Here is a 23,813-nt window from a genome sequence, read left to right as displayed (position 1 = left end):
TATTGATGGTCAAACCTTTTCCATTATTGCCTTTGTGACGGGGGTGTATGGTGCATACAAAATCCTTCCCAACAACATGGGTTTCAAGAAAGCCCAAATCACCGGTCCAGCAGGCATATTAATGATGTCCTTATAAAGGGAAAAGCAAAACGGTGCTGGAAAGAGAAGGCACAATAAAACCATTTAATATATATATTTAAAATTTATCTATGGTAAATTGACAAAAATTATTGTTACAACACCCCAAAATACGTGTCTTGTATGTCCTTTGCTATCAACAAATGCAAGGCATCCGGTATCAAAGTAAGAAAGAGTAGTAACACATCCTTTTTGGGTGTGAGTTTAATCTAACAAGAAAGCATATAATAAGTGATGGCATTTTGCCAAGAGGAGTTAGAGAGGTTGAAAACCACGTTTCAGAATGTCTTCCAACAGATCTTCACTTAATTTTACAAAATATACAAAATTCTGATATTGCACCAGATACATAAGAGCTGTCCAATAAATGCTGGCTGGATGAATAAAAAGATGTATAAATGTGTCAATCCAATTGCTCTACTAAACACCGCATATTGCTTGGAAGAGCTCAGCTGATCATATTTCACATCTCAAAGCTTATAGATCAAATAAACAGTTTTGATGTGCCACTGAAAGTTTGTAGTTCTGCTACAGTCATGAAAATCTTTCATGTGTGAGACAAATTTCTAATTCTAAAAAGTTAAGAAAAAATACTGAGCAGATTTAAGGCATGTTATTGTCTCATTCACTGCAAGGTATAGTGGTTAAGAAGCTAGACTTTGCCGCAGATTGCCTGGGTTCAAATCATAGCTTTGATACTTTGATGTTGGGCAACTGTGGCCGGGTTACTCAATTACTTTGTGCCTCATTTCTCTTGCTAAGTTACAGCTATAGTAGCACCTTCCTCATAGGGCTGTTGTAAAGAGTGAATGAGTTGACATGCAGAACATGCTTGATGTGTGGCAAGTGCTATATGAATGTTTTCTTTGGGAAAATTAATGCTTCATTTAAAATAAAATGCTAAGATTACAACGCACCATTTTAAAAAAAAAATGGGGAGAAGACCTGAATAGTCATTTTTCCAAAGAGGAAATGCAGATGGCCAATAGGCACATGAAATGATGCTCAACATTGCTAATTAGGAGGGAAATGCAAATCAAAACTACAATGAGATATCACCTCACACCTGTAATAATGGCCATCATCAAAAAGAACACAAATAACAAATGATGGCAAGGATGTGGAGAAAAGCAAACCCTGGCACACTATTGGTGGGAATGTAAATTGTTACAGCCACTGTGGAAAACATTATGGAGTTTTTCTCAAGAAACTAAAAATAAAACTACTCTATGACTCAACACTTCTACTTCTGGTTATATACCCCAAATAACCAAAACACTACTTTAAAAAGATACATGCACCCCAATGTTCATAAAGACATTTTTTACATTCACCAAGATATGGATGCAACCTAAGTGTCCATCAACAGATGAATGGGTAAAATGTGGTATATATATACACAATGGAATTTTAGTCATAAAAAAGAATGAAATTTTGCCATTGCAATAACGTGGATGGACTTGGAGGACATTATTCTAAGTGACACGTCAGACAAAGACAAATACTGTGTATCATTTATATGTGAAAACCAAAAACCACAACAAAATAGTGGATATAACAAAAAAGAAACAGACTCACAGCTATAGAAAACAAAGTAGCGGTTACCAGTGGAGAAAGAGAAGGAAGAAGAGACAAGATGGTATAGGGTACTAAGAGGCACAAACTACTATGTATAAAATAAGATACAAGGATATATTGTACAACAGAGGGTACACAGCCAATAAAAAAGAAGACTCAGATTTAGTAGACAATGTTAGGAGGTGATATTATCATGCTGATTTTGAAGTATACTCACTGGCATGTAAGGGAATTCCATACTTTGCAGCAATTTGCTCTTTACTTAATTTATGAGTTAAAAAGTCCTTAGTGTGATTGCCTTTCTGCCTCTGAGAAGAGGGCAGCAAGGCAACTAAATATTCAGTGGTAATTCCTTGGGAGCACAGTGCTTGGGAAATGGTACTAAATGATCCTTGGGGAGTGTTTATCCGGTTGTTTCTGTACATTGCCTGTGCGATAAAAATACATGATTTATTAACATTATATGAGCTATAAATGCTATTGAAAACAATATAGAAAACCTGATAATGTTTGGAGAATTCTTTCAGTTCCACAATTTCTTTAAAATAGTATCCCAAATGTAAATGCAGAATGCTGAACTTCTCCAATTCACGTGGCACAAACTTCTCCCATAGTAGAAGAGTTTTTTTCTAAGTGACTTTGGACAATGTACTCTATCTGTAGTTGAATGTATTATAACTAATCGCAAAAGTTAAGACCCACTCTGGTGTTCTTGCCTGAAGAATCCCAGGGACAGAGGAGCCTGGTGGGCTGCTGTCTATGGGGTCGCACAGAGTCGGACACAACTGAAGTGACTCAGCAGCAGCAGCAGCAAAAGTTAGATGACAAAAGAAATTTTCCAGCAAGAACATTACTGAGTGACTTTTCTACCTGTGTTAGTGGAAAACTTCTGGGCAGATGCATTTGTTTCAGGGATCTCATTTTGTCTAGCAGCGGTCGTGTGCCAGAAGCCATCTGATTGAGGATCTCTTTTAGCCTTATGAAGAGTTCTATCATCTTTTCTATCGGCTTTTGATTTTCCCTAGGGAAAAATACCTAACAGGAACAAAAAAAGAAAAGAAATTATTTTTTTGTGGAGAAACTGGAATCCTCCCACACTGTTGGTAAAAATAGCAAAAGGTACAGGCACTTTGTAAAATATTTTGGAAGCTTACTAAGTAAACATAAATTTACCATACAACCAACAATTTGATTCCTAGATATTTACCCAACAGAAATTTTAAAAATATGAGCATGCAAAGATTTGTATGGGAATGTCTATGGCAGTATTATTTAGAATAGCCAACAAGTGGAAACAATTCAGATGAATGGATAAACAAAATGTGTATGTGTAAACTGGAAAACTATTTGACAAAAGAAAGAAATTACACACTGACATGTTGCAACATGTATGAAACTCAAAACATTATGCTAAGTGAAAAAAGCTAGATACAAAACCCACAAATTGTATGATTCAATTTAAATAAAATGTCTAAAAATGACAAATTTATAGAGACATAAAATAGATTAGGTGGTGCCTATGCTAGAGGTCAGAATGAGATGACTGTAAATGGACAGAAAGCTTCTTTTTGTGTTGAAAATTGCGTTTGGGATTATTATAAAAAATCATATTGTGGTAACAGTTGCACAATTCTATAACTGGCCTTAAAAAACCCCCATTAAACTGTACCCTTAAAGTGAGTGAATTTTATAATATATAAATTATACCTCAATAAATTTGCCAAAAATAAGTGATTTTAAAAGTCAGAAAGGCAAATGTCAATTACATAATTCTTCATGTACACTATTATTAAAAAATCACAATTGCTCCTTAAAATCAGAAAAGCTTTGTCAAAAAGCTCACATGGTTTATCAGGCTTAGTCATAATCTCACAATGCATTTCTGTTGCAGGAAAAAAAACACTGAAATTATTTTTTTAATGTACATTTTATTCTCTCATTCACTCATTTATTCAACAAACATTAATTGACTGCCTGGTAGGTTCCCAGCACTGGGTGATGGGTATAGTAGTGCCCAAACTGGCATCATCCTTCCACTCAGGGAGTTTTGTATTAAAGGGAACAGATATGAGACAAATCAATGAATAAAAGGCTGGGTAATATGAGGAGGCAGGGAGTTTAGCTGAGAAATCAAAAGAAGTCTTTTCAAGATGACACCACAAAGGAGAGAATGAACAAACCATAGGAGGAATAAGGAGACATAGGTAGCAGAGGGGTAAAGATCTGTGAAGTTCCTGAAGAGGGAAAGCTGTTGGCATGTTCAAAGGGGTCGAAGACAACCATTGTGAGCACAAGATTCAGTTGAAGAAATGTTATAAAGACAGAACTGTCTCTATAACACAGCTATTAACTGCAGTCAGATTCATTTTTTTTCCTTCCAGTTCTGCCAAAATTCTAGGCATTCCTACATTGATTTGAAATAAATTGATTAATAATGAGAAAATTTTTCATGATTTTTATTTGCAGTTCCTGAAAGAACTAGGAATGGTCTTCTGCTTGTAAAATGCACGTATTTAATTACTGTACTCAATAAGAAACAGTTTGACAAGTGCACTGCAGAAACATTGTAAGATAAATATAAAATTTTAAATGAAAAACTTAATAATTGCAGTTTTTCTGCATTTTACGTCATGTTCATGCTCAGTCATATCCAACTCTTTGTGATCCCCTGGACTGTAGCAAACCAGGCTCCTCTGGCCATGAAATTTTCCAGGCAAGAATACTGGAGTGTGTTGTCGTTTCCTACTCCAGAGTATCTTCCTGACCCAGGGTTTGAAACTGCATTTTTTGCTTCTCCTGCATTAGCAGGTAGATTCTTTACCACTGCGCCACCTGGGAAGCCATACGTCATAGTTTATGTAAAATAACTATTGTTTAGTTAATGGGTATTTGCTAAGTTCTTCTATGGGCCAGGCACTGTTTCTGGTATTTGAAATCTTTCAGTGAACAAAGAGACCCTTATGGAGCTTACAGTCAAATAGAGCCAGACAGAAAATAAACAAAAGTAAATATTAAATAGAATACATAGTATGCTGGAGGTACAATAGAAAATGAACAGAGCAAGGAAAGGAGGTTTGAGAGTGCTGTAGATGAGATTGGTTGCATTTTAAATAGGACTCTCATGGTACCTTATTGAGGTCAATGTTGAATAAAGACACATAGTTCTGGAAATCACAGGAAGGACACCTCCTAGAACGGTCCCATGTAGCAGCCCTGGACCCAGGGAGTAGCCACATAGGAAATGGGATTTGAGAAACAAGTAGAGGATGTGGAGACTCTGGGGCCCCTGCAGGAATCGAGGGTTACTGGGATAAAATGAGGAGCCACGGGAAGGTGCTGAACAGAGGAATGACATAATCTGATTCAAGTTTTAAAAGAATTACTCTTGCTGCTTAGGGAGTAGTAGGGTGGGGTTGGAGTGGTGGGAACCAGTGCTGGAGGCAACAAGATCAGTTAGGAGGTCACTGCAGAATATAAACTAGGATAATGATGACCTGGAACAGGATTATTTACAACTAGTCCTAAAACGTCTTTATCTCCTTTACTACAATGTTTCAATAACACAAGTCTGCTGTGTTGCTTCTGATTTTCTTTTACTTTAAAGAGAAAAACATTTTTTTTCAGTGTTTTTAATAACATGTAAATAATTTTGACCTAGTAGAGATTTGAGTGAATATAGGCATTTAATTTTCTTATGTTTACATTTTTATTTCAGTTTTTTATTCACTAAGTACTTATAAAGCATCTATTTATTGCAAAACGGAGTTACTGCTGACTTTACAGCTCTAATAATGACAATTTGTTTTGTTCTACTGGATAAATAATGGTAGCCTCTATCTAAACCTAATGAAGGTAAGACAAAAAAATTTTTTATAATACAAAAAAAAAAAAAAAAACCCTCAACTCTTTCACCTGAAAAAAAAAACTTTGTTTTAATCTTTATTTTTATCCTATTAAATTAATGCTTATTCACTTAAAAAAAAGTTATTGCAACATTTGTATTTCATTCTCTAGTGTATATTAAGTTTAATTCCTGGTCTTGGATATATAAACTGAGAGTTAATAAGGCCATAAGATTAATTTCCTCATCTATTAATCATGCAAATTTGCAACATATGATCTCTAAAGTTCCACTTAGCTCTAAAATTAGGTTCAACTTAGTTCTAAAAGCTTTAATTCCAAAAGTTGCATAAATGGATTGCATTCCTTATAGTATCAGAGAGCATACAGGTATAATCAAATATTTTTATACTAAACTATAAATGTAAAAACATTTCATCCACAGTAACTTGCCTTGTATGTGAAGTTGTAAACGTCTAAGTAGTGCAGAAACGTAAGTCCAATGAGGTAAGACAGACGAGATCTCTCTGGAAGAGGCATGATGCAGAATTCCTTCATTGCCTCTTCCAGTTTGGAACTGGTCATATTACCATCACAGGAATGCAACCAGAACACACTAGAAATAATCTGCAAATTGGAAGAAAAAAATACTTTAGCTGTGAATCTTTTCAAGCTACCTGCCCATTTGAAATTTTCTTGTACTTTTAGACTTCATTTAAAAATAAGACAAATTAGTCTTAAAAATCAAATAATTTTTTGTTTAAAACACTAATAGATATCAATAATCCTATAAAGAGTCCATGTGTGTGTTCAGTCACTCAGTCATGTCCAACTGTTTGCGACCCCATGGACGGTAGCCTGCAGGCTCCTCTCTCCATGAAATTTTCCAGGCAAGAATACTGGAGTGGATTGCTATTTCTTACTCCAGGGGATCTTCCCAACCCCGGGATCAAACCCAACTCTCTTAAGTCTCCTGCATTGGCAGGGGGATTCTTTACCACTGTGCTATCTGGGAAGCCCATAAAGAGTACATGGAAGTGAAAGTGAAGCTTGCTCTGACTCTTTGTGACCCCATGAACTATACAGTCCGTGAAATTTTCCAGGCCAGAATACTGGAGTGGGGTAGCCATTCCCTTCTCCAGACGATCTTCCCAACCCAGGGATCGAACCCAGGTCTCCCTCATTGTAGGCCAATTCTTTACCAGCTGAGCTACAAGGGAAACCCAAGAACACTGGAGTGGGTAGCCTATCCCTTCTCCAGCAGATCATCCTGACCCAGGAATTGAAACGGGGTCTTTTGCATTGCAAAAGATTCTTGACCAACTGAGCTTATGAGGGAAGTCCTTAAAGAGTACACCGTTCACTGGAAAGTTTAAGACATATCATGGGGAAAGAGATAGAAGAAATCCATAGTGATTCCAAGATTTCTTGCTTGAAAGACTAGGTAAATAGTGGTATCAACAAAGAAAATTGGTTTGGATTAAGTTTGGGAAAATTACTAGTTTAAGACTCTTGCTGACTTAAAATTTTATTCTTACTTTATTTAAATTGCATTTCATTTATATAATCATTTGAAGTTACAATCTTACCCAGTAAACTCTGGGGTCCAGAGGTGAATGGTGAAGAAAAAAAATCCAGAATTACACAATAGTATGAATCCTGGACAGAAAAGCTTGTTTGGAAAGTGACGTGTGACTATGGGAAGTTAAGGTGTCATTTCTATTTCCACCGAGGTGAAATAAGCAAAATGTTTATGAAATTCAAGAATATAGAAACTTTCTCTCTTTCCTTTTTAAAGTAATGTGAATGTATGCTCTCTTGTCTACCTGCTTTTACTTACTAAACTGAACGTGTTCTTTAGAAGCCAAAAATGTGATTGCTGAAATTAGATCTTTGAGGATCTTATGAGTGAAAGGTGAAATCAAGGGGTAAAGGTAAAGAAATATTAATTGTTAGAACTAGAGGAAGAAAAGTGAAGGTAAAGCAGTTTTAATTTTTGTCTGGGGGAACCAATTAAAATGACACAACTAAGCATAAATATTCCAAAATCAGCCTTAAAGGATTTTTAAAAACTTTATCCCATATTGGAGAATAATTGGGTTGTGTTTAGAAATGACACACTCTGTCACACGTAAGTTTTGAATGGATGAGGTCTTAAGCTCTGCAGTTCTTTTGGAAAATTTCTATGACACTTCCAGACAATGAACTTGGAAAAGGGATAAAAGATAAAACATTTCAAATGGAAAACCTTATTATCAGCCTATGAGGAAATGCCATTACTCATTTTCACAGCAAAAATACATTTAGTATACCTACAAACTTACCCAGAGTTTTCTCAACCATATCTATTTATATACTCAGTCTTATCTCAGAGATTAAAAAAAAAGAGTATTCATTATTTTAGTTTCAACGAATTGTAAACGGTCTCCCTTTTTTCCCCTCATTACATTACTGAAACTTGCTTTGATATCATCATAATAAAATGTGAAAATTGACCTCAGCTAATGTGATTGTGATAGTGAACCGAAAGAATTACTGATGGCACCACTTATTTAAAAAAAGCATCTGGGGGTGAAGATAAACAGAAGACAAAGAGGGCAAAGGAAGGGGAAGGAAAAGTAGAGGGGAAGGAACAGACAGTGGTAATGTTCTTGCTTCAGGAATTTTCCTTCTATTTTCACCTAAGAATTAGGCTTCTAATTTTATCATTTGCATGGAAAATTCACCAGATTTGCATGCAGCTTCTCTGGGTTTTACTGATAAGTGCTCAACAAATACTAAATGCTATTTAAACTTTTAAAAACCTGGATGTAAGTACACACATATTCCATCTCACCTCAGCTCTGTTGTCAGGGATGGGAATGGCCAGCAAATTGTTGATACTCTGATTGGACATGCCTGTTGCTCTCCTCAGTTCTTCTTTCAGCTCATCAACATTTTTAAACATTTCTATTAACTGGTCTGCAAGAAAATAAAACAAAACAAAACTCAAATGTAGGTTACAACGTAATTCTTTTTGGTCATTCTAATATAAAGAAAACTTCTAGACTAAAACATATATTCAACATATATGCCTTGTGTCAGGAACAGATGTCTCTCAGTTTTGGCAAACTTTGTGTCTTTAGGATCTATTTCTATCTGATTTAGACTTATTCCTGTTATGATATCATTAACCCAAGGTAACAGATTGCTCTGGATTATAAATTTTCCTTAAATGTGTACAACGCAAGGTTGATTCAAAGAAAATATGGCTTCCTTGCAGACTTTGATCACACAATTTGCTAAATATATATCTCTCTATTTGATTTAAAACATCGCACAAATTCAAGATGCTTTTTCACCTCAGATCAGATAATATTGTCAGCTTGGGACAAGGTTTGCTAAATCTGAAACATAATGCCACAGTGCATTTTTTTCTTAACTTTGTCCAGCACCTTGTTTTATGAAGGGTTTTCACAATCATTATTTCAATTTTCAAATAGAATGTGTTTAACTTCAAATTCTTTTAGAACAGTTATTATAATTATTTCACATCTGGGTCATTTGATGAATAACAAATGATATTTTGACTTTATTTTAGGAGATTGGGATCTCCATTTTGTAAATGCCTTTTCAGTTTCTTTATGAAGTATCCCTCATGCAAATATACTTTCTTTATTTTTGGACTTATTGCCATTCCAATTTTGTGGCTGCCTGTTGTCCAAAATTCTGAATGTCTTTCTTTTCAGTATTGAGGTATTATGCAAAGAAGAAATGTATTGCATGATGCATCATGCTCAGAATACTAATAGGAGGTTCTGAATCAATATTTCTGTAGTCAGCAGTGCATCTTTATTTTTAAAATCAGATTATTCTCACGGAAGTAAATAAATTTCATCCTCTCTCTTGCAACCTACTATTAATGCACTTTAATATATGAGAGAAATAAAAGGTGAATGGTCTAACTAGTTAAATTTTTGAAGATATTTTGCAATGAAATAAGATTTCACTATTTCATTCTCTGCTGGCTTGCTCTATGTTTATTTCAGACAAGTGACCATATTTGAAAGCTTCAGGTGTTTCATGTATAAGGGCAGATACAAAGTAGGTTTCATTAGGAACTTTAAAATAGTCTTTCCTAAACTGTAGCAAGAGAATCACACACATTCTAATAAGACAGCATTCAAAATATGGATGGGGAAACACCTGGTTTTTCAAAGGTGTCTGCACTGTTATTGACGTGCAGTGTAGCTTCTATGGTTGGCATTAACCGTGTGATATTTTCCAAGTAATTCATTTGCAATGCCTGTTCTAGAAACCTGAAACAAAGCAGAAGAGAAAGAGAATTTGAACTAGGAATATCAGTAATTATTTGAGAAGAGATTTTGCCAAGGAAGAAGACAATGAAAAACTCACCGATCCATATCTAAATTAATTTTGCTTGGATCCCCAGAAAGCAAATCCCTCAGTTTCTCAGACAGAACACTGTCGTGATACAGTAAGCTGGTGGCTATTTCGGTGCCAAGCTCTGCTGCTTCCAGGAGCTGCACATGAAACGCACTCTCTTCACATAGGTTCCCAAAGTCCATACTGGAGAGCTGGCACATTTCCTCTATTGAATTGAAAGTTTCGGGTTCACAAAGAAGCTTGGTCAAGTTTCGAAGCTGAGACAGCTTTCCAGAGGGGGAAAGAGTGGGAAATATTAGTGACATTATTCTAAATATTTAGTACTTGATAATAAGCAACCAAAATTGATTTACTTCCTAAAAACATTTTGCTTATGTGTTTAGTTAGTTGGCATGTGGCAACAGCTTTAACACAAAGCACTGTTTCTGTCATTTGAGTTTATTGTTTTCAAGAAGTTTGATAAAACTTTTGAACCTATTAGACTTTTTTCTCAACAGTATTCATAACATAGATTCACAGGTTTAAAAAAATATAGTTTAATCTCACTTAAACCACAAATACTTAAACTAATTTTATACTTCAGCATATTTTTAAAATTATGTGAAAGGGCAGACAGCAAAGCAGAATTGAAACTTCAAAAAGGTTTTCTTCACACTCACAAGATGGCTACTATCAAAACAAACAAATAAATAAAACCAGAAAATAACAAGTGTTAGTAGGAAATGGAGAAATTAGAACCCTTGTGCACTCTTGATGGGAATGTAAAATGATGTAGCCACTATAAAAAAAATACTACGGTGGGTCTTCAAAGAATTTGAAATGGAATTACCATAATACTCAGCATTTCCACTTCTAGGAATATACTCAAAAGTATTTATTAAAAGCTGGGTTTTAAACAGATGTTTTTAGACTCATGTTCATAGCAGTTGTATTCATGATAGCCAAGAGGTGGAAGCACTCCCCGTGCATTGACAGATGAATGGATAAACACATATAACTTGTGTATGTGTAATGTGTATATGGTATACACATATAATGGAATACTACTGAAACATGTATATTATCATATGTGAAACGAATTGCCAGTCCAGGTTCGATGCATGATACAGGATGCTCATGGCTGGTGCACTGGGATGAACCAGAGGGATGGGATGGGGAGAAAGGTGGGAGGGGGGTTCAAGATGGGGAACACATGTACACCTGGGGCAGATTCATGTCAATGTATGGCAAAACCAATACAATAATGTAAAGTAATTAGCCTCCAATTAAAATAAATAAATTTTTTAAAAAATTAAGGAAATTCTCTCACATATTACAATGTAGATAAGTCCTGGGACATTATGCTAAGTGAAATAAGCCAGTCATAAAAAGACAAATACTGATTTGATTCCATTATATGAAGTACTGAGCACAGTCAATACATATATGATTCCATTATATGAAGTACTGAGCACAGTCAATTAATAGCAACAGAAGGTAGAACTGCAGGTGCCAGGGACTAGGGGGTGAGGGGAATGAGCAATAGGTGCTTAATGCGTACAGGATTTTTCTTTGCAAGCTTAAGAGTTCTACAATGTGTGTATATTTAACACAACTGAACTACAGAGTTAAAAATGGTTAAGGTGGTAAATTTTATATATATTTCACCACAAGTTTAAAAAAATTAATTGACAAAAAAAAAAGACTTTTTAAAACTGCACCTTGAGAATCACACATATTTTAAAATGTGGATGTGTATATACCTGGTTTTTCAAGTGTCTACACTGCTACTGACTGACATTATCTTCTATCCTCTTATTTATGGTGGGAAACTTTTGTTCTTGGAATGCTTAAAATGGTCTAAAATCCTTTACTCAGAAAAAAAGGAGAAAAATGAAAATCAACTAATTTTCCTACCCAGTCGAGTATTTTCCTTCTTGCAGTTCACTATGCTCCCTGTGTTCTGAGGATATACCCCCAAGTTATATATCCTAGGGGAAAACATTATGCCTCTGGGAAAGTTAGTTCTGTTGTGCTCAGAAGCAACCTTAGAGCTATTCATTTTAAGACGTGAAATAATTTGGAGCAACATCTAAAGAAGCAAATATATATGCCATTCATTACTGCTCAGTTTCCAATCAGCAGCTGCATTTTGACAGAAATGATACAAGAAAATGTTCAGGAATATTTCTTTGCGTATGTCAAATAGGAAAGGTACAATGATGTGTCTTGGATGAGGGATTTATAGTAACTACATGTAGGCACTAGCAATTAAACACATCATTTTAGACAGTAAATATCATTGCTCTATTTAATATCTAATTGACTTCTGGGTTTGAACTATCTAAAACGGTTTCATATGTATTAAAATTCTACTTACAAGTCTTATGTCACGAGAAACTTTCCATTCTGCAACAAACTCCATCATTTTACCAGATGTAATGATATATTTATCACTTGTTCCTTCCTATGATTTTCCAAATACTGCTGCTGCTGCTGCTGCTACTAAGTCGCTTCAGTCGTGTCTGACTCTGTGCGACCCCATAGACGGCAGCCCACGGCTCCGCCGTCCCTGGGATTCTCCAGGCAAGTAGATATGATTAAACTTCTAATGAATAGAGCCAAACTTCTCTGCCAGTGACTTTTATTTTAGTGATTTCGTAAATAAAAAGACAAATATGGGGAGCCTAATTTATTTTTTTAATTGAGCTTTTAGGGGTGTAGTAAGTTTGAATGACTTTACTCAGTAGAGGCTGAAATATATTTTTAATTGCAAGTTTGACATACATGTATAAGAAACCAATAAAAGTCCATATAGAATAATCTTGGCTTGATAAGGCAAAATATATAGAAAGAGAAATTGGAAATCTAGCCCTGCTACTGAAGTAGAATATGCCCTCTGAAATAAGAATTTAATTCAGGATTAATAATGTGCCCTGCACTATGAGGCACAGCCAACAAGGAGCAAAATGATGGTCATTTAGTGTTTGTCATTAAGAGCTGAACAATAAAAAGGCTGAGCACTGAAGAATTCATGCCTTCCAACTAAACTGTGGAACATTCTTCAAGAGATGGGAATACCAGACCACCTGACCTGCCTCTTGAGAAACCTGTATGCAGGTCAGGAAGCAACAGTTAGAACTGGACATGGAACAACAGACTGGTCCCAAATAGGAAAAGGAGTACGTAAAGGCTGTATATTGTCACCCTGCTTATTTAACTTATATGCAGAGTACATCATGAGGAACGCTGGGCTGGAAGAAGCACAAGCTGGAATCAAGGTTGCCAGGAGAAACATCAATAACCTCAGATATGCAGGTGACACCACCCTTATGGCAAAAAGTGAAGAGGAACTAAAGAGCCTCTTGATGAAAGTGAAAGAGGAGAGTGAAAAAGTTGGCTTAAAGCTCAACATTCAGAAAACTAAACTCATGGCATCTGGTCCCATCACTTCATGGGAAATAGATGGGGAAACAGTGGAAACAGTGTCAGACTATATTTTGGGGGCTCCAAAATCACTGCAGATGGTGATTGCAGCCATGAAATTAAAAGACGCTTACTCCTTGGAAGGAAAGTTAAGACCAACCCAGATGTAGCATATTAAGAAGCAGAGACATTACTTTGCCAACAAAGGTCCGTCTAGTCAAGGCTATGGTTTTTCCAGTGGTCATGTATGGATGTGAGAGTTGGACTGTGAAGAAGGCTGATCGCCGAAGAATTGATGCTTTTGAACTGTGGTGCTGGAGAAGACTCTTGAGAGTCCCTTGGACTGCAAGGAGATCCAACCAGTCCATTCTAAAGGAGATCAATCCTGGGTGTTCATTGGAAGGACTGATGCTAAAGCTGAAACTCCAATACTTTGGCCACCTCATGCGACGAGTTGACTCACTGGAAAAGACTCTGATGCTGGGAAGGATTGGGGGCATGAGGAGAAGGGGACGACAGAGAATGAGATGGCTGGATGGCATCACCAACTCTGTGGACATGAGTTTGAGTGAACTCCGGGAGTTGGTGATGGACAGGGAGGCCTGGCGTGCTGTGATTCATGGGGTTGCAAAGATTTGGACACAACTGAGCAACTGAATTGAACTGAACTGAACTGAACTGTGGTGCTGGAGAAGGCTCTTGATAGTCCTTGGACATTAAGGAGATCAAACCAGTCAATCCTAAAGGACATCAACTCCAAAGATTCACTGGAAGGACTGATGCCGAAGCTGAAGCACCAATACTTTGGCCACCTGATGCAAAGAACTGACTCATTGGAAAATACTCTGATGCTGGGAAAGACTCAAGGCAGGAGGAGAGGGGATGACAGAGGATGAGATGGATGGATGACAACACCGACTCAATGGACATGAATTTGAGCAAACTCCGGGAGATGGTGTGGGACAGGGAAGCCTGGTTTGCTGCAGTTCATGGGGTCGCAAAGAGTCAAACATGACTGAGTGGCTAACAACTCAACTACTTTCTTCTAAAAACAATGCATGCATTAAACTTTTAGAAACTTCATAGTTTATTAGTAATCAACATATATTCAAAGAATTATAATTGTTTCTTCAAAAGTATGTGTAAAATCCAGATTACAGGTTTGTCAAAGTCTTAGGTATCAAGACCCTGACCTACATAGTAAGTCTCAGCCTAAACTAGTTTAGGTCTCAGCCTAAACTTGAACAATGACCTGTAACTAACTCCATATCCAGCTGTGATTGAATTCACTTTGTCTAAGGTTCCTAATGCTTCTGAATCAGAATTGTAAGTAACATGATGGCATAGACTTCAAAATATCATATGCATAAAAATGCTGAAACAGCAATGCTCTGGGCTCTTAGCAGGTGAATAAAAAAAAAGGGGGGGCCTCTTTAAAAATGTGAGAGTGTTACAGTATAAATAGTGTGCTATCTGTATTTTTGCTTAATGTGGGGAATATCCATTTTATGAGTAGTTCCTCAATCAGGAGGTTATCCTTCCCACCTGAGAGACTGGAAAGAAAAGAGAAAACAGACAATGAAGGGAGGAGAAAACTCAAAAGCTCAAGAAGAGTAGAATGTTCAGTGCTAGAACAGAAAAAAAAAATTACCAATGAATGACAAACATTTGGCATTTTGGAGGGTCTAAACCTTCTTAAGCAGAGACATTACTTTGCCAACAAAGGTCTGTCTAGTCAAGGCTATGGTTTTTCCAGTGGTCATGTATGGATGTGGGAGTTGGACTGTGAAGAAAGCTGATCACCGAAGAATTGATGCTTTTGGACTGTGGTATTGAAGAAGACTCTTGAGAGTCCCTTGGACTGCAAGCAGATCCAACCAGTCCTTTCTAAAGGAGATCAATCCTGGGTGTTCATTGGAAGAACTGATGCTAAAGCTGAAACTCCAATACTTTGGCCACCTCATGCGAAGAGCTGACTCACTGGAAAAGACTCTGATGCTGGGAGGGATTGGGGGCATGAGGAGAAGGGGACGACAGAGAATGAGATGGCTGGATGGCATCACCGACTCTGTGGACATGAGTTTGAGTGAACTCCGGGAGTTGGTGATGGGCAGGGAGGCCTGGCGTGCTGTGATTCATGGGGTCACAGAGTCGGACATGACTGAGTGACTGAACTGAACTGAACGGAAACCTTCTTAGAATTATCATGATAAAGAAGTTAGGGTGGGTCCAGATTATCACAATCAAGATACTAATTACCAGGGAGGACAAAACAGGGGAGCAAGAACAATCTTGTTCTAGGAGTTTCTAGACAAACTTTAGGAGTTTGTCTTCATCCTTTCAATGATATATACTGAATATTTTCCATGTGTTGGACTCAGTGCCAGGTGCTGAGGGTAGACTGTAAAGCAACACACTTATTCATGTTTCTATGGAGCTTGTAGTCTAGGAATGAATGGGTTCTGTCAATTGCAAATGCAGCCATGCTTGTTATAAATGACAAAAGATTTTTTACCTAAGGAACAGAATTATAGTTTATTCATTCTGTGGCTTCTCAAACTTTTTTCATAACATAACCTATAAGGGGAGCAGAATACTCAAAATGTGGGTGCTGTTTAAATTATCCCTTGCTCCATTCCCAAGACATTAGTGTAAATGATTGAGTATGTATTGTTCCCATTTCCCAATGTACATTGTGTGCTGCCCAGTTACTCTGCAAGTTGAAAACTACAGTAATTGCCCTGGTAACACTATTACATCACCAGGGCTCTGCTTTAATACCATCATTTCTTCACACATTTGTGAGGCCAGTCTTAAGATCCTGCTACTGCTAGATGTGATACGTTGAAAAAGCAGAAGGCACAGTTTCATCAGATTTTACACTCTAGTTGGAGAAATAGATCCCACATATACAACAAGTTATAATACTTAGTACTAAATTCCAAAACCCAGAAATCTCACTGTGATTGGAGACTCCACTTCCCTATGCCTCACATGCCACTGGCTGCCAACCTGGGTCAATTCAACCTCCTACAATGCTCTTGACATTCTTTTCCTTCTGTTCTCTGCCACTGACATCTTACAGGGCCTCACTTTTGGCTTAGGTTATTGCAAAAATCGCCCATTTGGCTTTCTTTCAGTCTGTCCTCCACAAGTCTCCTAGAGAGATCTTTTTCTAAAATGAGGAATTTACCTTCTTCAAATTCACAGTTTTCAGGATCAGATTCAAACTCCCTGACTTAACAAACTCCTTGATCCCCCAGGCCTTGGGGATCTGAGCCTCCTTTCCTGCCTCTCTTATAAGTGTCTTGTGCTTTAGCTGGGCTCCTCTGACTTCAGGTAACCCCTAGCTGTCTTTCAATTCACACCTCTGTTTTCTTACCAACTCACATCTGTATGTCTGGAATGTAGGTCTATTAACATAATCCTACACAGCCTGGCAAGACTCAGAGTAAAGAGTATCTCCTTCATGAAATTTCTTCTCTCCACCTTCATCCTCTGCCGTCTAAGTCAGATACACCACCTCCATACACAGAATCCTGTCCATCCACATACCACAACACCTGTCTCACTGTGTTATAATAACTGGTCTGCTTTTCCATCTCCTTCACTGGATTGATTATAATGACTTTGGGGCTAGAGATTCTATCTTTTAAATAAATAGAGTAGCATTATGGGAGCGCAGAGGATGGATGGAATGAATGAATGGGTAAATACGATATGTTATGTGCTGCTGCTGCTGCTGCTGCTAAGTCGCTTCAGCCGTGTCCGACTCTGTGCGACCCCATAGACGTTAGCCCAACAGGCTCCCCCGTCCCTGGGATTTTCCAGGCAAGAACACAGGAGTGGGTTGCCATTTCCTTCTCCAATGCATGAAAGTGAAAAGTGAAAGTGAAGTCGCTCAGTCGTGTCCGACTCTTAGCGACCCCATGGACTGCAGCCCACCAGGCTCCTCCGTCCATGGGATTTTCCAGACAAGAGCACTGGAGTGGGTTGCCATTGCCTTCTCCGATGTTATGTGCACAAAGTCATTATCCTTATTTGGAAACAGGGAGAAAGGAGATACTCTGATATTATAGGAGTGACATTTAAACTTGTCCTTGAAAGATGAGCAGGTCTCTTCCAGATGAATGCATAACTTCTTTCTCATTTAACTAAGATATAAGTCTCTCATATAAACTAAGATAGTGCTAAATCAAGTACACCAGAAGAAATTTGATTCATGCAGAAGACTAAGCCTACAATGTAGGTAATCTAGCATACTAGCATGTTTATTTGTAATATACAGGGACACATGTTTTCTATGCCTGCTTAATTAAACCATGTTGACTATACAGACATCATCCTGCTTGCCCTGAATAAACCAGTTCTAATTTTACTTTATCCATGGCTACATAAATCCAATTAAACTGCTGTTCTTACTCAGAAAGTTGCTTTCAAAATTTAATAGGGTAATTTAAGAAATAGAGTGGATTTCATGGTAACTTGCATAGTGTATGCATGAGCTAAACAAAGAAAAAGGGACAAATGTCAACCAATTCAAACTTCAGAGTTAGCAGTTTTTTCTGTGGCTTTTTCCCCCTTTCTTTAATATCATACATGTTAATACGATTTATGGGTTTTCTGCTTCTGATGATAATAAGAATAAGGTGTCAATTTCTGAGATTTTTGTGTACTGTGAAGTCTAAAACATTAACTTTGAAATCAATATTTATAGCTTTAAAATCTAGGGACATCTCAAATTAGAAATAAAAAATTTAATGCCTTTTATAATCATGTAGTTTAATGAGACAACTATATCAAGAGTCATTCCTTTACATATTGCATTCTGTATTAGGCTCTTATGGGTCATTTCAGACAGAGATAGACACGAATTAAAAACAAAATACAATTACATAGCACCAACAGAACTCGTCACCCCCTTTCTAGCATTAATCTAGAGTCAAATAAGACTAGGACTTATAAATATACAGATTTTAAAATTACAAAATATGTCTTTCTGTAGAATTACAGGAAGTATTGAGGGTGTTTTTTTCCCCTTTCATGGCTTACTTTTGATTTCAAGACTTCAGGAACTGGAGGGAGGTAATCCTCATAGGAGCCATTTTGAAGAAAAGATTTTTTAAATCGAATTGTAGAGTGCAGCATTCTTAAACTTTCTGTAAAAGAGGAGAAAAGAATTACCTTGTGTGAACTGCAAGGTCATTTAGGAAATCTATTTGAAAGACACCTTCATCCTAATTTATTACTACGTTTTTTCTAAGATAATAGTCTACTTGAATATAACTATAAAATGAGTGAAAATTTAATCTTTCCTTGAACCATGGAGGCTACAGAGTTCATTATTTTTAAAATATTCATAGATATTCTGCTTAGAGACAAAAATATTTCCAGCAAAGGTGCTACACAGTATTGGTTCTTTGTGAACTGAATATGCTTTTATTTTGGGTATATTATTAAGCTGAAGGGTTTGAGAGAGAATAGGTTGTATAATCACTGTGATACAAATATGCCCTTCTACCCTTGATTAATTCATGCCCAGTATAGAGAGATCACACTCAAATGTTTTTTGTGCTATTTGCTTGCCATTAAGTCTCAAAAAACTATATCTCCTACAAATAGATGTTTTATCTTTAAAAAAGAAAAAGAAATATTTGATTAAATGTAATCTTCACAGTTGTCTATATAGGTAGAAGATGGAAAACAAAGTACATAAGGATAAGAAGTAAAAAATAGTCTGCTACAAAAATGCCTTTATTTATGTAATTTACATCTGCTTTTTTAAGTCTTCATTATCCCTTTTATTATTTTTTGACAACTAAGATTAAAGGTATAGAAAATGTCATGGAGAGTTATGTGAACTCCTAATTCCGGAGACATGGAAATTTTATCTAGGTAGTCACTCTCATGTTGGGCTTCCTGGATAGCTCAGTTGGTAAAGAAATTTGCCCACAATGCAGGAGACCCTGGTTTGATTCCTGGGTCAGGAAGATAAGCTGTAGAAAGGATAGGCTACCCATTCCAGTATTCTTGGGCTTCCCTGGTGGCTCAGCTGGTAAAGAATCTGCCTGCAATGCAGAAGACCTGGGTTCAATCCCTGGGTTGGGAAGGTCCCCTGGAGAAGGGAAAGGCTACCCAGAATTCCATGGACTATCCATGGGGTTGCAAAGAGTCAGACACAACTGAGCCACTTTCACTTACTTACTTCATATTTCTTATATGGTTATTATACATTAAAGTTTGTCCAGCTGGCCAGGTGGAACTGGCACCTGCAACAGGAGTAGTAATATAATAATATGATTAGATATTACTTCATATATCAAACCACTGAAACAGATGGATATGGAAACTGAGATTTTAAAAATATTTTCTGCTTTAAAGCAAACATAAGACTTACTATTTTAGAACAAAATTAGAAACCATGAGTAGCATTTTAACTCTTAAGAAAGAAGAGCATTACCTTTTGATCCCTTGGCTAAATTGCCAGTGACATTTCTCACACATGCCAAGTAAGGAAAATAAGGACTATCTGCTGATATATTTAAGAGGGCATCTTCAAACTTTTCCAGTATTAGGAGCCTATAGAATTAGAAAAGAAGATATAAATTAAGTAATATAGAAATAAAGTAAAGCTATTTTGTTGAGATTCTGTGAGTCCCTGGTTGCCTGGCACTGGTTGACTTGAGCATTGAAACCCTAGGAAGTAGGACATCTTCCCCCATCCAGTTCAATTGCACAATGACAGCACTACTCTGGATTCTCTGAGTATTTACCTTTTCCATGGGCATTACCTTTATATTTAATTACTTTCATATCCAATCATAAGTGATCTTAAGATCGTTTCTAGGCACGTTTACCTGAAAGAAAAATCACTGCCAGATAAAAGACAGGGATCCCAGTTAAAACTGAATTTCAGCAAAATAACAAATCATTTTTCAGTGTAAGTACATTCCCACAAGTCTTGCATGTTTCTTTTCTTCCCTTTCTCCTCTAAATCTGGCACCCTCTCTCTGGACTTCAGCTTCCTCTTTTGTCAAATGAGAGATAGGGGGCTGGGTGATCTGCTAGGTCCCTTCCACTTATAACATTCTCTAAATAATCTAAATTCATGTAGGTGTGATTAAAAAGAAATGGTAGAATCCAACTGAATCATGTCAGTTCCTTTTTTTGTTTAAGCAACCAACTCAGAGTTCCCCAATTAACCAGTTTCTGGATTCCTTTCAAATCGACTGCATGTGAGGACAAATATATTTGCTTCTAATATTTTTGAAGCAAACCTAAGTGAGTAAATGTATGCATGTTACACATGCCCAGTCACTTCATCTGTGAGGCTGCATCTCTATTTTGTAATTTCTTCTCTTAGTGTTTATTATTGAATTTGATGTACAGCAGAGATAGAATAAATGTCAATGGTTGATTTGGGTACCATCTATTTTGAATCAAATTTCATAGCACACAAGTTAACTAATTCTATTAGATGTTAACTTAGATTTTATTCAGATACTAATGGAAGAGACTCATCTTGGCATAGCCAGTAAACATGTAGGATGATATTTGCACAAACATTAAAGTCTCAGGGTATTTGGATGTGGGTTAGTGACACTGCATCCTTGAGGAACTTAAACAAGAAAGGGCACAGCTTATTGGTCAGAAGGCTGACTTTCATTTAAATATAGTCCATAGATTCCATGTTTAGAAAAACTGCACCCATTCCTGAGCTTTCTTGCTTTTGTTCAGGCACTTCTTTGACCAGAGACTCTCCTCTTATTACTGCCTCTCTTTCTTTTGTGTTTGTCTTCCTCTTTGTCATAATTAGTATAACACTGAGCCATTTCCATCTTAGTGCCATGCTCAATAGCAAAATATTTGTCTAACTTTTCAAATAAAATAGCACAAGAACTTCTCATGACAAATTTTCAGGCTTTAAATAGAAGAATGTTGAGCTAAAAGTGACCTTGAAATATCATATAAGCCATTATCTTAGTTCCATGAAGAACATCTGATTACCAAGATTTTTGAGATTATATTTAATATATACCAAAAATTAAGATATATATATATATATATATATATGCTAACTGTTTTGGCATAAACATCCCAAGTATTTCTTTAAACCATTTAATTTACATATTTTATATAAAATGTTACCTACATCCTAAGAATGCTTACAAAAAAAGATGAACTTACAGATATATGCGTGCATGTTGTTCATGTACACACACAACAAAAAAAAGTGACTTTAGTGCAAAAATAAGGAGGAAGAAGAAGAGCTATGAGGAAAAAAATATTTTTGAGCAGCTTTCCAAAGAAAATTCTGGACTATGAACACTTTTATCTCGTGCCAAGTATTTCCACTCTGTGATTATTTTAGAGTGGGAAGGGGAAGGGAGCCCAAAGATAAGAAATCCCTTAATTTCATCAATCTCAACAAAAGCCGTCTTAAAAGTAATGAATTCTTCCTAATAAACTGTCAGCTAGCTGTCAGCAACCAACTACATTTGTTGTGTAATTTTCACATCTGAAGAGCTAGCACTACCAATGCTATGGATGCCCCCAAGGCTCTGATAAAGATACCTGGCTTCAGCAATAAGTATCCAGTTGTCTCAAGTCAGAGATTTTTTGGTTTTTTTAATAGTTTGCTGGCTATATAGGGAATATGCTTAAAAGACTTGATCATTTGGAATATGGAATCCTATCTGGGGGAAAACTGCCCAGGGTTACAAGGCTGCTCTTGGGAGAAGCATCTGGTTCAAGTACCTTAGAGGAGAGATGTTGGGGCAGAAAGAGGAGGTGGTTGTTGATGGAAGAATTTTGCCTAGAATTACCCAGAGTTGGGAAACTTCTCACTGAATAATAGAAAGTTTATAAACAATTGCATAGATTCTATTTTAGAAAAAGAAATGAATGGTTAAAAATAAATCCTACTATTTGTTTTTGTTTCCATTTCCATTAACTCACAAAAACATATCTTTTGGGACAAAAGTCAAATAATTTCAATAGTATAATTTATCAGGCCAAAACAACTTTTACATAACCGGTCACCTAGTCTCTAAACTTGCCTTGAACTATATGAATTTACTTCAATGAGCTTCTACAGGCAACTGCTTGAATTTTCTACCATAACTTTTAGTTACTTCAGAGAACTGCTCATATTAATGGTCCTTAGAAGCCAACATTGCTGCTGTTATTTCCACTGCCTATTCACTGTCTCAGGAATATAAATATATAAACATATTTACTTGAACCACAAACAGTCCAAAATTAAATAACTTATAAACAGTTTTGGCTACTTGAATACTACTGAAGCAAACAAAGTTTGCATTACCTTGGGGCATCGATTTTTAATGTCAATTTTTAAAAACTGAGATCAACAGTAATGTAAAAAGTTGGAGACTTTTACATCTTTCATATGAAGACAAAAGACTTTGAAAAGAGTTGGAAATTGGGCCTCCAGCTAGATTTTCCTCATAGACATAAGGTGACCTATCCAGACAGAACATGTGGGATCTAGTTATGCAATCTTAGAACTGAAAACCAGATCTTCATGTCGCGTTATCTAAAAGTATCACTGAATAATACCAAAAAACAAGTTTCAACTTTACTGCACTTCAACTTTAACTTTTTCTTTTGTCGGTCAATAGTTGATTTTTTCTATTCCATGGTCTTACTCACTGATGAAAACAATGATGTTTATGAATTGTGCTGCTTGCTTATTCAGTCAAGTCGCTTACCAATTTAGAAACAAACCAACAAAGACTTACTGTGCAGCCAGGCTGCTTGGGGATAGTGACTGTCCATCTTCCTCACCCCACAAATGTGTTGTATTATCAGAGCCACCTAAAGAGATAACATTTAGCATTTCATTAAAGGATTTATTTTTCTAAGTAAAAAATCATCCCAGGTCAAATTAATGGGAAGAAAAGCAGGCAGTCTGCAGAATTTTTCTCCAAATGACTTCACAGAGATGTCTTAGCTTAGTTGGATACATTTAAAATATGTATTTATCAATTGCCCCCAACTGAAATAATCCCATTACATTATTTTATCCTATGACCTGTATGCATAGATGACTCAAATATCATAATGCAGATTGACTACCTTGGTGACTTGTTAATCAAATAAAACCAATTTCAATCTCATGGGTCACTGGATTTTTTCGTTTGTTTGCCTTCAGTTGTCTAGAATGTAGCCTTAGGAAACATCTGCCATCACTAATCTATATTTTTTATCTTTCAAAAAGCAGCCAGTGATTCAACTGAATACAGCTGTGAATGCAAATTAACTAATGTTTATAGAACCATTCTGAGTAGTCTCAAATAATGTGAGGTTTGGCGTGTGGAAGGCAATCACTAAGTTGTGTCTAATGAAAACCATATATGATGATCTAATTCAACATGGAGAATTGCCCCTAGAAGTTAAATGGGTCCCTGAGTCAGCTTGCTGCATAGCATTCTATCATTGTAGGG

General features: G+C 36.5%; 1 protein-coding gene across 1 annotated transcript in view; it reads right to left on the bottom strand.

The window, feature by feature from the left end:
• The window catches only part of ABCA12 (ATP binding cassette subfamily A member 12), a 207,109-nt gene that overhangs the window by 76,176 nt on the left and 107,120 nt on the right, over positions 1–23,813 (bottom strand). The window contains exons 9-18 of the mRNA XM_055398430.2: positions 23,109–23,184; positions 19,808–19,926; positions 18,400–18,506; positions 9,952–10,208; positions 9,742–9,854; positions 8,393–8,517; positions 6,010–6,183; positions 2,587–2,751; positions 1,934–2,144; positions 16–155 (exon numbers count right to left, since the gene is read on the bottom strand). Of these exons, the coding sequence (XP_055254405.2) occupies positions 16–155; positions 1,934–2,144; positions 2,587–2,751; positions 6,010–6,183; positions 8,393–8,517; positions 9,742–9,854; positions 9,952–10,208; positions 18,400–18,506; positions 19,808–19,926; positions 23,109–23,184 (1,487 nt within the window). The remainder of the gene's footprint in view (positions 1–15; positions 156–1,933; positions 2,145–2,586; positions 2,752–6,009; positions 6,184–8,392; positions 8,518–9,741; positions 9,855–9,951; positions 10,209–18,399; positions 18,507–19,807; positions 19,927–23,108; positions 23,185–23,813) is intronic.

This window comes from Moschus berezovskii, chromosome 2, assembly GCF_049115385.1.
Source record: "Moschus berezovskii isolate FMDL1 chromosome 2, NW_MosBer_1.0, whole genome shotgun sequence".
In the NCBI taxonomy this organism is placed as follows: domain Eukaryota; kingdom Metazoa; phylum Chordata; class Mammalia; order Artiodactyla; family Moschidae; genus Moschus; species Moschus berezovskii.
This window is presented reverse-complemented; position numbering and strand designations above follow the sequence as displayed.